Raw genomic sequence first — 14473 nt, 5'->3', positions numbered from 1 at the left:
GGGTCCTCCTCTGTCTGTCCAATAATGTGGTGGAGTCTCCTACGATTGTTGGTTATATTCCTGCCTGGAACGTAGCCTGTTTGATCAGGGTGTATCAGTTTGCCAATAACTCTTTTGGGCCTGTTTGCCAGCGTAGCTGTGAGGATTTTGCTGTCTTGGTTGAGCATCGATAGGGGTCTATATGAACCACAATCCGTGCTTGGCTTGCCCGGTTTTAGGAGTGGAATGACCACCGCCTCCCTCAGGGACTCTGGCAGCCTCCCTCGTTCAAACGCCTCGTTCAACATGGCAAGCGGCGGGGGGAGTACCTCCTGCTTGTATGTCTTATAAAATTCACTTGGGAGCCCGTCTGACCCCGTGGCCTTAAACGTGGGTAGGTGCTGGATCACTGTCGCTAATTCTTCTAATGTGATTGGGGCACCCAGGTCCTCCTGTTCCTGGTCGTTTAATTTGGGCAATCCTATGTCTTCCAATGTTTCCTGAATCTCTTGACCCATCTCCTCCCCTGTGTCCTCATAAAGGCGTTTATAGAATCTGAGGAACCCCTCATTGACTCCCTCCTGGGTGTCCCAGGTCTGGCCTTCTTCCCCCTTTATCTCCCTGACCACTGAGGCAGCCTACCCGGTTTGTCTCCCCCTGCATGTTGTCTTTCGATTTATATTTTTTTATAGTTCAGTTTACATAATCTGTCCCAGTGCTCCCTGCTGGTTTGTTGTAACAGCTTCGCCCGTTCGGCATCCTCCTGTGAGGTGCTCCCCCTCTGTATTATTTCTTCCAGCTCCTTCTCTGTCTCCTGTAAATCTTGCTCTATACCCCGGTGGAGCCGTCTGGATTTGGATATGGCTGCAACCCGTACTACCACTTTGAACACCTCCCATAAGGTTCCTTCTGACTGCACACTTGTATTAATGTCAAAGTACTTAATAATCGCCTCCCTTAAATCCTCATGGAATCCCGAGTCCTGCAGGGCCTCGGCTCTGAGCTTCCATGTTGGGATTCTTGCTCTAGGGGGCTGTGCAAGACCAAGGGGGAGTGGTCCGAAAGTACTCTGGCCTTATATTCCGAGCTTCTTATGTCTCCTACCAGCTCCGAGGCAACAAATATATAATCCAGTCTCTTGTGCAGGGTGTGTGTGGGGGGCGCGTAATGAGTACTGCCTGTCTTCCGGGTGTAGCTGTCTCCAAATGTCTTCTAGTCCAAAGTCTCTCAGCAGGGCCTGTAATGCTCTTGCAGCCATGATGCTTCTATCTAGTTTACTGTCTGACCTATCCATGTTGGGGTGTAATGTACAGTTAAAATCCCCTCCCCATATAATCGCGCCGCCCAGTAGGGGGCTAATTTTACCATATAGGGCCCTAAAATAGGGCGCTGTGTCTTGATTAGGGGCGTATCCGTTTATAATGCTCACTTCCCTGTTTTCCAGCATCCCCCGCACCACTATCATTCTACCATCTGGGTCTACTGTAGACTGAAGCAACTAAAATGGTACATGAGGTGCCACCCACGTGACCACCCCCTTTGCATAAGCAGAGTATGTGGCTCCTATGGTGGTCCCTCTCCACTTTCTGTTAACCACCTCCAGTTTCTCCTTAATAAGGTGGGTGTCCTGTAATAATGCTATGTCAACTTTCAGCCTTCTCAAATACATTGTTACTTTATTCCTCTTCAAATAACAGTTGCCTCTCACGTTCCAGGTTACATATCTAAGGCTACCCATTGCCATGCGTGGTTTGTCCCCCTCCACCCCCCTCTGTCGGGTTTCTTCTCCAGTCTAGTTTGACATGAAATTGGGCTCGTACCCCTCCCTCTTCCAACACAAACCCCCCACTAATCCCCCTCCCCTCCTTCCTCAACTATAATACACTGCACACAACGCCTTCCCCCCCCCTCCCTACCCGTCCCCAACTGGTGCTCAGCTCCATCCCTGGATCTCAGGCTCCTCCGCGTTTGGTCCTGCCTCGGGATGCCGAGATCAGGAACCCAGCAGGGTGTCACCGGTCTACCGGTAACCTAACTGGTCTGTTCGTGGAGGTGTGAGGACTAGTTCCGTTAGGCTCCTACTCCTTCTACTAAGTTCCCGTGCTCAAGGATCATATGTATACAGCCTTGGTCGTTCTATTCTGACAGGCTGTATCCTGTCCTATATTCTAGTCCCAGTGTCTGAGACTGCAATACCCTAGGTACCGCAGTCTCCATGCTACTTATCTGCGCCATCTTCCTTCTGGATACCCAATTCCTGGGGACAGCTCTGCGTATCCAGCCATCCTGTCGCATCCTCTGGGGTATCGAAAAAGTGTTCTGTTTTTGTGGAACACGTTCAGTTTTGCATGGTGGATCAGCATGTACTTGTAGCCTGCTTCTCTCAATCTTCTCTTCACTGCAACAAAGTTCATGCGTCGGCGTTGTACCTGCAGGGTGTAATCTGGGTATGCCGTTATGTTTGCCGACGCTCTTTGTATCGTTGCTCCCTTCCGGAAATGCTCTAGGATTTTTTTCCCGATCTCAATAGCTCAGGATCTTGGCAATGACCGGCCTGGGGGGAGGGGGGTGGGGGGGGTTCCCAGTGGTGGCTTCCTCGACAGGGCCCTGTGCGCTCTTTCCACCACGAACCCCTGGGTGAGCACTCCTCCGGTTATCTCTTTCAGCAGCATTGATTCGATGTACTCCGTGGGGTTGGGTCCCTCTGCTCCTTCAGGCAATCCTACGATATGTATATTGTTCCTCCAGGCGTGTCCCTCCGCCCTACTTTCCAGGTTGCCCACGCATTGTTCTAGGACATGGAGCTCGGATTTGTGGGATGCACATGCCGCTGTATTCGGGGCCGTTCTGCTAGCGCTCTGATGCCTTACCGGAGGAGATTCACTTCCTCCTGTACTGCTCCAGTGCCGCCTTCAGTTCGACCATTGCCGATTCCAGTTTGGTTTCCCAAGCCACTTTCAGGTCTGCGATTGCTGCAAGGATCTCCTGCTCTTTGCTCGTGGCATCTGTGCCCACGGTGGGGGCACTCCTTGCTCCTGGCACCTTCTGCCCCCAGCTGTGTTCTGGCATATTCATCAAGCAGGGTTGTTTCCCCTTGGGTTTAGGCAGTTTATTGGCCATCTTAATGTTTCTGGGCTTGTGTGTACGAGCCCCTCAGCGTTTGGTCATTGGCTACCGTCGAGTTGGTCCCCGGTTGGCAACTGGGCCTGAGCGGGATAAATTGGGGGTTTCCTTATGCTGCAGAGTCTGTGCCTGGTGTGGATTGTATCCTCCCACTTAATTATGCACTGGCAGTTCTTATTTCCCTCTGTGTGCCCCCACTCCTGCTGCTCCAGGTTTGTGGCTGCGCCCCCAAGTACCTGTGGGCTTTTCTGGGTGTCGTTGCAGGCTCGGCATTCTTCAGCCGTGAGTGCCGTCAGGTCACGGGTGCAGCCTGCCCATATGTGTAGTATCCTGCGGTGCTCTCCGCTGGGTGTGCCCCCCAACCCCCTTCCTCCCGCCTGGGCCAGAGGGTGTCGTCGCCGCCCTAGCGTGGGTTGTTACCCTTTGCTTTAGCCTGTTTGTTGGCCATCTTAGTGTTGCCATGCTTCAGCCGTGAGTACTGTCTGGTCCGGGGTGTAGCCTGCTTATGGGGGTGTAGTTGCTGGCTCCCCGGGGTGTGCTTGCCGCCCCACCCGTGTTGGGTGCCACTGGCGTGTCTCTCAGGTCTGTTTGCGGCGCTTAGGTGGGGTGTGCGCCTTTCCGGTCTGCTAGGGTCTTGCCACACTCTTCGGAACTAATGCCCCCTGCCAGGTTGATTTGCCGCGGGTGCGCCCGCCTGCGGTGCCCACCATGGCTCCCTCTGGCAAGAAGGCGTTCGGGCTGTCCTTATTCCCCTGCCCCTCAGGCATCCCGGTGTACTCCTGCACGGGGCTCCCAGGCGCTCCACACGCGTCCGCCTCCTCTTCGGGCCGCTCCGCTGCCTGCAGGAATGTTGCTTGAATGTTGTCCAGTGCCAGCACTGGAGCCGTGCAAACCCTGTTGGGTCTCCCCTGCTCAGTGCGTCCGGCCCCTCGACCACCCCAGCGTCAGTAGGCAGCCGTGCCCTGCTGCAGGCGGCCTCGGGGACAGATATTTTCCACCTGTCCTTGTTCCATAAGTCACATGCACTTTCTGGCGTGGAGCTATGTTCTCAGTGCAGCTCCAGTGCGTCTCCTTTCCATCCTTTACGGTGGCAGTGCCGACTGTGACAGTTCAAATTTCCAGCTGTGTTTTGGTGTTTTGTTGTGCTAGCAGTGCCCAGCGCTCTGTGGGGAGATCCTTTGGGTCAACTCGCGTGTACGAGCTCCCTCATCTATGTCTCAGTGGCAATTTGTTGGCTGCAAGTTCTCACCCTGTAATCATGCCTCATTCATGCCCGCTTTGGGCATTGTTGGCATCAGCTTCCAGTCACCATACTAGGGATTCCCGCTCCGCTACCCTAGCAGCAGTGTGCGCCAGGCGTGCTGCTTGTCTTCCGCCCATACTATTATGGGCATGGTGCTGGTGTGTCCTCTTGTCGGATAGCAAAGCCCCTTGTTCTCACTGTGGGGCTGGCCGCCATTTTCCTTTGTTGTGCCCCAGTTCGTGTACCTCAACTTTCTAGTTCAGGGCTTGTGATCTGCAGAATTGCACATTCCTGAACTCTCACTGCCCCCTTCTTTGTGCATTTACCCAGTTCAAACGGCTCCTGGTGTGTGGTGCTACAGACTCCAAATGCCAAGCGCAGCAGGATCAATTACGCATGATACATTTGTATCTACACCGGCCCGCACCCCCTGGACAGATTCAAGGCTAGGTGTGTGCCCGTTTCGGTCCGCCCGCACCGGCTCATGCGCCTCTGGAATCAATGTATCCTCCCGGCCAGGCCCGGCTTCAGTCCCTCCTCACTTCAATCTCTCTTCTGCTTCGGGCAGCCCCCCAGGTGTTGCAAACCTGGGCTACTGTTCCTGGGGCTGCGTCCTCATGCAGGCTACACTGCCCTCAAGCCTCGATCAGGATGTCCACCGCACACTATCTCCGACATACCCGGCCACTGTCCGGTCCGCTCCGGGCACCTACCCCACTCAATGGCTCGGCATGCAGTTCTGGCATGTCTTTTGTTCTTGTAGCCCACCAGGCAGCGGCCATCTTTCTCCTGTTATGATCTCGTCCAGGGATTGTCTTCGGGGTGCGGCAGCGTTATTTCCCTGGTCCAAGTCTCACTACCTCAGTGTGTGCTCCGGAGCTTCCCCTACACGATTCTGTGTTGCAGGGCATTTGTTGCACGGTTTTCTACAGGATAATGTTTGGATCTGCCGGAGCTCAGGCACGGACACGTCCTCCTACATGGCTCCTTAGCCACGCCCCTTCACTCTGAATTGTTGATCAAATCCGTGTCGGGGTACAGCACCCTGTTATCTGGGATGCATTCCCTCCTGAACACTCAATAGCATGGAAGCTGACCCACCATTCAGTGTAGGTCTCTCCGCTTTCCCATTTCTTTTTATTCACAGATGTTAAATAACACCCATATGGTAATAAACGAGAGGCAGCCTCAAGTAGCATTTTGTTTCACCATAGTCTGGCCTATATGCCAAAAAACAAACTCTATCCAGGTGCCTCTTGCTTACAAATTGGACTAGGTTTATATCGCTAGAGCGGATTTGCCTCCGGGTGGGGATACAATGCAGCAGATCTAACGCATGTGTACGGTTTAGAACTAAGGTATCTTGAGTGTCCTCAACCTCTCCAAGAGAAGTATATCCTGATCAGTGGGTTTATTTTCACTCGGACCCCCACTCATTTTTTCCCAAGGATGTTGCAAAGGGCTAGTAAATGTTTCTGTAGTTGGTTGACTTCGGCATTCGCCCATTGATGCCTTTCGGCCAAAGTCAGAAATTTCGGTTCAAGAGCGCCTTGCTCATGTGTAGAGTGAAGGCTAGCCTCTTTATGCAGGTTCCATCATAGCGGAGGCGGTACTACTAGAAGTGTCTTTGGCCTCAACTGTGCATACCGAAAGATCCAAGAGTGGATCCCTCTGTACATCCTCCCCGACCCCCCCCCCCCCCCCCCCTGATTTTTAATTGTCCCTGTCATTTTTCTGTGCGTCGTTTGATCTTGTTTTCTTCCGAATTTGCTTTTTCTTTTCTTGGTTACCTGTTTTCTGGCATGTTTTATCCCAAAATGGGGGTAGGACCTGACCGGTGGTACCGCTGTTACCTTTCGGGGCACTTCAGGTCTCCCCACTTTTCCATGCCTTTCTTCTAACTGTACTTGTGCCAGTTGGTCCTAGTCCTCCGGTGAAAGGGTTGTTTCCAGAGCCTCATCCAATGGGAGCCCCACCAATGTCCCCATTGTGTTTGCTGGTGTTAACCCTGCTGGGCGGCCTTTTTGGTTCTCCCTCCGACTGGCAACCAACACTCAAAAGTGGCGATTTGAATGGCACCCTAATACTTGGGCCCTTTATATCCCTCTTGTTGCCAGTTTCCATCCAGTGAAATGTTCTTTTGAGCATCTCCCACACTTCTCCTGGGTTGTTACCTTTGAAGATATCCTTCCGTGATCTGTTCTTGATGTTGCTTTGGTTCTTAGGGCTATCACAAATCCCTCTAGGAATATCATTTTCGAATGAAGCATTGCCAATAATGTAGCTTGATCTTTAATTGGCTTGTATAGCTTCATAAATGGGGCTAGTGCGATGGTTAATGTTGCCATTATGTTAACATTTTTTGCCATTAGCTGGGATTGAGCTTCTGAATTCCTGAGGCAGCCGTGTTGTCCTAAATTCTAGCTCTGAAAGTGTAGCCTCATGTAGATGGCGACCAAGAGGGTCGCACGGGCGGGATGGCTATTTCTGGAGGTGTCGATTCCATTCCCTATTCCTCTAGTTCTTTCAAGGGCCTCTAACAAGTTCATGGATGCCACCACTCTGGCCATGCCATTGACTGCTTTCACGGTCTGGGTTAAGAGGCCTTAGTCCACCATCTGAATCATCTTTGTTATTCTTTTGATGTCCATGTTCACGCTCTTCTCCATTCTTTGCTCGAGACTCTCCTAAGAAGTAATTCCACCGACCCTGGGGTGCTGGTATATGGTGTCGTCATAAAAGCTCCAATTCGAGGGGTTGCAACCCTAGAGTGCTGTTGCTCTGGGAGCACTCCAGTCCCTTTATCCGGTTTGAGTCTTGTGGTTCGGGGCTGACGAGAGAGGCAACATCTCATTAGTTTGAGTATCCTCAACTAACTGGTCATCCACCCCTCAAATGTCTGCATTGTCACCTCACCACGACCACTAATCCAGTTTTTATTTTGGTCCATTTTCGAGCAGAAATATTTTATTTTAACCTTGTTGTGATATAACTTCAAGGTTTGAAACATCCACTCAAAATGCCCTCCAATTCAGCCTCAGCTTCTTGTACAAACGTTACTTTGTTCAAGGTCCCATCTGCACCACCATCTGAGTCTGCATTCAATGCCCTAATCGTTGATGAATGACTCCATGGCAGACAGCTGCTCATAACCTTTTCATTATTTATTTTTATTTGGTTATTCCCTTCTATGTATAAAGCAGGACACTGCTTGTTCAATAGGTAATTTCTACACCAGGTTTCACGGTTTTCACTCGCCTCATTCCTCTCTACTCTTTGGCGAGCAAGAGTTACGGCGTCAAGTCTTCACTCACAGTTGCAATCGGTATTTCCTACCCTTTTACATGGGCAGCTCCTTTGCGGGATCGGTTGCTCCGCAGACTGTAGCCCTCACCGACTGTGAAGTTAGAGCGCGTCTGTACACCCTGCTGCACTCTTCACTCTTCACTAAGTGAAAAGTGGGAGGAGCAACAAAGTTTCCTCCCTCTTGTCAGTTTCAGCTTTGGCTACTGCGGTTTGGGCTCAGCTGATCAGCACTCAACTGTGTGGCTAACACTCCTTAGACTCCTTGAACAGACGACGATGCGTGCAGGCCGGCACATAGGAAGACAAAAGTAAGTATTTGCCAGTCTCTGCTTTGACAAAGTAATCCGCTGAAGTTTTCACAAATATTCAGGTCCAGGCCTCTGACGGAACTGCATGTCCACTGACGCCTCTACGATGCTGATGCTTGGGCTGGCCACCTTCTAACATGTTGCTCAACCTTCGCCTCCTCAGATGCATGTTCACTGCTCACCAGTACTGCTGGAACTGCATTTCTGCGCTGAGTTCCTGCACACCCACACTCCAATTGATTTAGTATATACCAAATCTATCAGGGTTGACCGCCTCAGGGCAGAATCCTGATGGGTTTTCAGGATAGCTCAGTTTGCATACATTAATAATCATTGTGTGCAAATTGATCTCGTGCATTTATGAGGGGTATCCTGAAAATCCGGCCCTTGAGGCCAAACACTTCTGCTGCGCAGTTCTTGGGCACCCTTGTCTGCACAGCACCCTTTGATTGCAGGTGCTACAGTACAACTCAAACTGCTGCATTAAAGAGGTTAATAACTAGCTTTTATATAAATCATCCTAAGTTTCCTCCTTCACCCACAAGTCATTGACAATCGTCACCCTCCTCGTGTCAAGAATAGACTAAGCAAACAGCCTCTACCTTGGGATGCCAAAATACCTTTTGCAGAAACAACGCATCCAAAATGCAGTAGCCAGACTCCTCCTCAAAATAGCCAGACGAGACCACTTCCCTCCTGCATTAAACACTGCATTGGCTCCCAATCAAACATTGTAGCACATTCAAATCAATGTGCATAACACACAGGGCAATCGGCGGACAGGGCAATCGGCGGACAGGGAGCGGAATTCCTACAAAAGAAAATAACAATGTACAAGCCAACGAGACTCCTCGTATCAAGCAATGAAATCCGCCTGGAACCAAAACCATTTGTCAAGAAAAAACTAGGGGGCTCCTCTTTCTCCCATCTGGCTTCAAAAACCTGGAACATCCCGAAAGAAAAACACCTCCTAAAGTTTAGAAAACTTGTAAAATCATGGCTCTTCAACACCTCAGAACCAAATTGACACAAGTAAACAGGAAAACGCAAAGGACAGATTGACAGAATATATGATGGCACAGACGACGCCCAGAACAGACTAATGGAAACTCCTACAACAACAAGAGAGATGACAGTAGGTGGAATAGAACACAAACGACAACCGCATGAGGACAGAAATTAGCATACATGTCCAACACTACCAACAACCTTACCCAGACCATGATCATTAGTAAGTGCCACACTTAGATCGAATTATGAATGCTGGCAAGTGCCACATTTGGACAGAATTGTGGACGTCAGCCTGCGCCCTACCCAGACAGAATTGTGAATGATAGCAAGTGCTACATTTAATTAGAATTGTAAACATTGACCTGCGTCGCATCTGGGTACGATTGTGAAGGTTAGCAAGTGCCACACTCAAATAAAATTGTGAACCTTAGACTGGATCACATCTACACAGGATTATGAATACCGGCCAGTGCCACATCTAAATGGAATAGCGAATATAGCAATTTGCCAAGTCTAGACTGCAGTTGGAAATATTAACAATGCCATATCATAGAATTGTGAATGTTAGCTTAATTCGCATCTAAACAGGTATTTTTTGAAGGTAGGCTAGTGCCACATCTGGATATAATGGTGTATATTGGAGTGAGTCATATATAGACAGGACTGCAAATATTAGCCAGTGCCAGGTCTAGATAGAAATGCAAAGATATTCACGAGCCACCACTTAGAAAGAACATGGAAATTTAGCACATATAGCCTTTTAGATTGCGATTACAATAACCAACCCACTAACAATCTCACCCCTCTACATACTCCTAAAACTCTAATAACCAAGCACAACAAACCGCACAAACTTTACTACACTGCAACAACAAAACAAACCACACAGCTTCGCACAACAGCACACGACGGCTACCGACTGGAAGAGCACCCCAAGCTCAGCGAACGGTGGTAACCGAACTGAAGCTGCCAACAGCACATCACTGCTCTCTTGCACTTACCCTGCTCGTTCCGACTAACTTCACCCCATTTTCATATCCGCCAGGGTACCACTCTGGTGGTGATAGTACGCAGTACAAATATCCTTTAACATTAACAGTTTAATACTGCCTGTTTTGTAGCACTATTAATACCAATTGGCTCCTGGGCTGGGAGAAGCCACCAATCTGGTTGCTCGGATTGCATGCTGAATGCCAAGCCTGCCATCACCCCTCCACCCACCCCTCCGGTCAGTTTCCTCCCCTCTAACTCTACACACCTTATTGTTTTGGCAGCCTTCAGGGCCGCCATGTAAATGAAAGAGGGGCTCTGTATGGAGCTCTGCCTTCCAGATCCATGGTGGCCATCGGGGGGGGGGGGGGGGGAGGACCCGTTCATTCAAACAAAATATATTGCTGTCAGCACCCTGAGTTTCTGATTTTATAACAGGTGGTGATAATAATAGCAAAAATATCCTCGATCCGGCCTGTGGTAACGTCACCAGGCCCCATCGTTCAGACCGGAGCGCTGTAACTTGGGCCTCAGGCCTTTGGTGGTGTTACCCTGATATCAAAGGATAAAAGCTTGAACTGGCTGTTTTGGTATTTAACCTTGTGACCTAGGGGTTGAATACTCATCCCTGCAATGGGTGCTTAAAGGGGCACTCCTAATAAATGTATTTCTTTTTAATATTAAACATAAAAGGAATTGCCAGTTGAATCTTAGAGACAAGTAGCATGATTGTACATGTATCCTAATTCGTTCCAAAAAGGAGTAATCCAATGTTCTTCTGTGTGGGGTCAGACTCTTATCTAGTGAAGCTCATAATTGTAAATTCTCTCCCCAGACTTCATTTGCAGAAGCCATTTATTTTAGCTCCACTAAGATACTTGTAACAGTATATTCCTTCTTTTTGCATCAGGTCAACTGGTGATTTCTTCAATGTTTATGCATCAATGCCCATTTCTCTCACTGACTTATCAGCTGTACAGTCTTGCTATTCAACGGCAGGTGACATCGGTCATCAGATTAATGTGAATTTTAAGTAATCATTGGTGCACACCATAAATCCTATAAATACCTGCTTGAGATTTTCTGCAACATACATATGAAGGAAATGGGTGGGCTGGAAGGGTTCTTGTAACATGAGTTTCATAATTACTGAGGTATTGTGATTACTGTAAAGCCATATGCATGTGTAATGAATTCCAAAGTCTTGCGTGCCCAAATCCCCTTTTAAAGACTGCACTCTTCCTGAAGGATCTTATTTTCTTTGCAGCATCTAAAGTTGCAGATGATGAAGATGAGGATCTGCGGGAGCTGGAAGCATGGGCATCCTGATTTGCAGGGAGTGCCACCTACTGTGGCATGGCCAGTGGAACTGTTAATCCCAATACCAGAAGCGTGGCCTCAGCTGGGGGACCTTAACTGCTTATGCAGATTGTAAACTCTGTACATACAACATAGACTTTATAGAGAATAACTTTTATAACTGGGGGAAAGCACGACGACAAGAGGGGTAAATGTCTTGGGAAATTAGTCCCCTTGGAAGAAATAGTAAGGGGTGATGGGAACTTAAAGAAAGACCAAGAGGAAGACTTGATGTGGAGAAATTCAAAAGGGAGGTTTGTCCAACACAAGACCAATTGCATGGGAAGAAATGCACTGTTGTGCTGGCAAGGAAATTGTGTAGTTGACAAATACAGGGCAAATCTGGGCCGGACGGACTATTCAAAGCAAGAGATTGAAGAGGAAGGAAGATCTCCTGGGTGAGAAATGGGTCTTTGGTGAAAAGGGGGGGAGGGTCGGAGGGGCATGAGATGGAGGGGGTTATAGTTTACTAACGAGCAGTGCAATGTGTGAGAAGTAAAGGTAAGCGTGGTGGTGCCCAGTGTATAGAGATTTCTCTCCCAGGTAATTGGTTTTGTCCAGGGTGTCAGTCCAGGAAGAGTCTATGCAGGTGAAATAGTATGGGAGGCCTTCAAGCCATGGAGTTGCATTCAGCTGGGCATAGGAAAGGGAATTTGCGCATGGCAGGTGCAATCTGTCCTTCTCGGCTGGGGCACAGGTACTAAAAGGAAGTAAATGTTTGCTTGACCACACACTCCCGAGCTAGACCACCTTCTGTCTTGCTGCGGGGTGATCGAAGTTCAGAGGAAACTGGGACAGTGAGTGAGGCAGAGGTCCCCCTGAAATACGGCCATTCCCTCCCCCACAGCTATGAACTCTCCTGCATCTTCTTAGCTAAGTACAGTGCCCGTGGCAGTAAAATAACAACCTTGTGTGTCTCTTCCTTTTCATCTTATGAGCCTTTAGTCTCGAATCCCGCCCCACCAATTGGAGAGCAAACAGTCTACGGCTGTAGGAATGTCAATGACTTGCATGAGACAGATTTTTCCAAGTGTGTTTCTGGTTCTAGTTCTCGCTTACTCTTGGATGTTTACAGTGCAGTTTCTCGGTACTGCTTGTGCAACGGAGGGGACCCCCCACGCCTCCTTCCAACACGCATCAAGCTTGTGTCCCCCATAGGATCATTATAACACTCTGGCTGGAAGGTTGTTTTTTTCTTCTAGAACACTCCACAATATTTACTCTTCCATCTCCTGCTCCATATCAGTCGCAAACATCACTTTTTCCTCAGTTTCTTTTCGATTCTCAGCCTTGTTGCACCATGGCTTGTGTAACTATCTTACTTGCTACATTTCTTCTTCATTTCAATCACCTATCTGGGCATGTCTTATTTTCAAGTGACTTCTCGATTGTGCCTTTTCATACACAGCCAGAACTGTCTCCAGCAAGTTGGTCATGCACATGTTTTCTATATCCTCGATCTACATATTTTTTCCCTCCTTTGGATCCCTCATTGCTATCTTTTTCACTGCGTTTCATAAACCTCCATATGTTGCCCTGTCTCCTTTGCCCCTTGGGCCCCTCCACACTCCTCCCCCACCCACCTTTTTTGACTCAGTTCTTTGTGTGCTGCTGATGTAAATCACATTTCAGTACGATTTGGAATTCTCTTCCAATAAAATGTGAAGTCTTACATTTTTGGTGTCTTTCTGTGTCAGTTGTGGGAATCTGCTTGTCCGTATTGCACACACAACCTTCATTCCCGTGCTGGATGGTCCTCCAATCCCTCCCACACACTGAAATGAGGCTCTTAAACAGGCCTATGCCCTCATTGACTAGTGCTGAACCTCTTAATCACAGTCACCCCAAACTGCATAAACTGGATCATAAAGATGTGTTTGTAGATATAAATCGACATTCATTTAAAAAAAAAGTGAACACTTTTTTTTTTTTTGTTGCTTTTATCAATTTTATGATTTTGCAAAATGATTTTCCTCTTCTTTCTTCCTTTTTTTTTCCCTTTTGGTTTCTCTTTATTGATTGATTTATCTGTTTTGAGTCCGTTGTTTTTAGGCGTTGGACCTGACTAGTCGGCCAAGCTCAATGTGAGTTGCTCCGTCTCTTTCGCGCATTCGTCCAAGGCGGCTTTTAGGATTTTTGCCGTTGCTAGGGACCATGAAGATTTTGAGCCACTCATTAAACGGGACCACCACACTTCTTCTTCAAACAAAGAGAGTGGTGCAAGTAGAGGGCCGAGGAACGCTCTTCTCCATTTGATAGTCTTGGAGCAGTTTAACAGAAGGTGTTTCACCGACTCCTTTTCTGATGAAACTTTGCACAAGGGACAGTGGTTTGTCGTAGAGAGACCCCTGATGGCCCAAGCTTCATTAGTTGGTAGTTTTCAGCCTTGCCCTTAGGAAAGTTGAGCGAAGAGCTCTGTCCGGAATCTTTTGATGATTTCAGTCGTGGCGTGCAATTTTTTTGCTTGAGGAGGGAGAAGCACCAATTATTTTTTTTTCTGCAATTGTTTGGGTTTCAATCCAGTCTTCTTGGTCCATTTTCTTTTTGACTTTGGTTGGATTTTGTGTCAGTATCTCTTCTGTGCATGCAATGTTAGCCAGGCTTGTTCTTTGTTTGGTCGCCCATGCAGTCAACATCTTGCAGCTATCGTTATTCATTTCCATTTTTATCAGGTTGTATAACGGTGGAGATTCAGACGTGAGAACTTTCCTGAAAAGGGACATTTCTCCTGCCTCTTACTGCTTTCAGGGAGCGTAGGCCCAATTCTCTTCTGATGGCTGCAATCAATTTGGAAATTGGAGAACTTTCTGCCAGAAGTACCCCTCCAATTTTTGCCAGATTGTTGATGGAATCGCGGGCAAAGCTTCGCCTCCGTAGACCAGGCAAGGCACCACTTTCCCTTTTGTAGAATTTTAGCACTGGTAGGAGTGAGAACCGACCATATTTCCTGTCGATGATCGGAGCCTGAGTTGTTAGCTTCCGTGTTTTTTCCCACAGGTGCTTTTGCATTGATACTTCTGTTTTGAACTGTCTATCATCACTCCCAGGTATTTAAAGTTTTTGATTACCTCCAGGGAAGCTTTTTCAATGTGCCAGCTCAAATTTTTTTTTTTTATTTATTTTTTTTTTTTACATCTTTCTGGGTGGTTTTTCC

The 14473-nt window shown here is 48.3% G+C and overlaps 1 protein-coding gene across 1 annotated transcript in view; it reads left to right on the top strand.

Annotated features, from left to right (window-relative positions):
* Window positions 1-12991, top strand: part of CHMP4A (charged multivesicular body protein 4A) — a 60721-nt gene extending 47730 nt beyond the window's left edge. The window contains exon 6 of the mRNA XM_069633971.1: window positions 11228-12991. Coding sequence (XP_069490072.1) covers window positions 11228-11289 — 62 coding nt within the window. The 3' untranslated portion in view covers window positions 11290-12991. The remainder of the gene's footprint in view (window positions 1-11227) is intronic.
* The last annotated feature ends 1482 nt before the right edge of the window (window positions 12992-14473 follow it).

This window comes from Ambystoma mexicanum, chromosome 13 (assembly GCF_040938575.1).
Source record: "Ambystoma mexicanum isolate Mex_15411 chromosome 13, UKY_AmexF1_1, whole genome shotgun sequence".
NCBI classification, from domain to species: domain Eukaryota; kingdom Metazoa; phylum Chordata; class Amphibia; order Caudata; family Ambystomatidae; genus Ambystoma; species Ambystoma mexicanum.
Note: the sequence above shows the minus strand (reverse complement) of the source record. Positions and strands in the feature narration are given on the sequence as shown.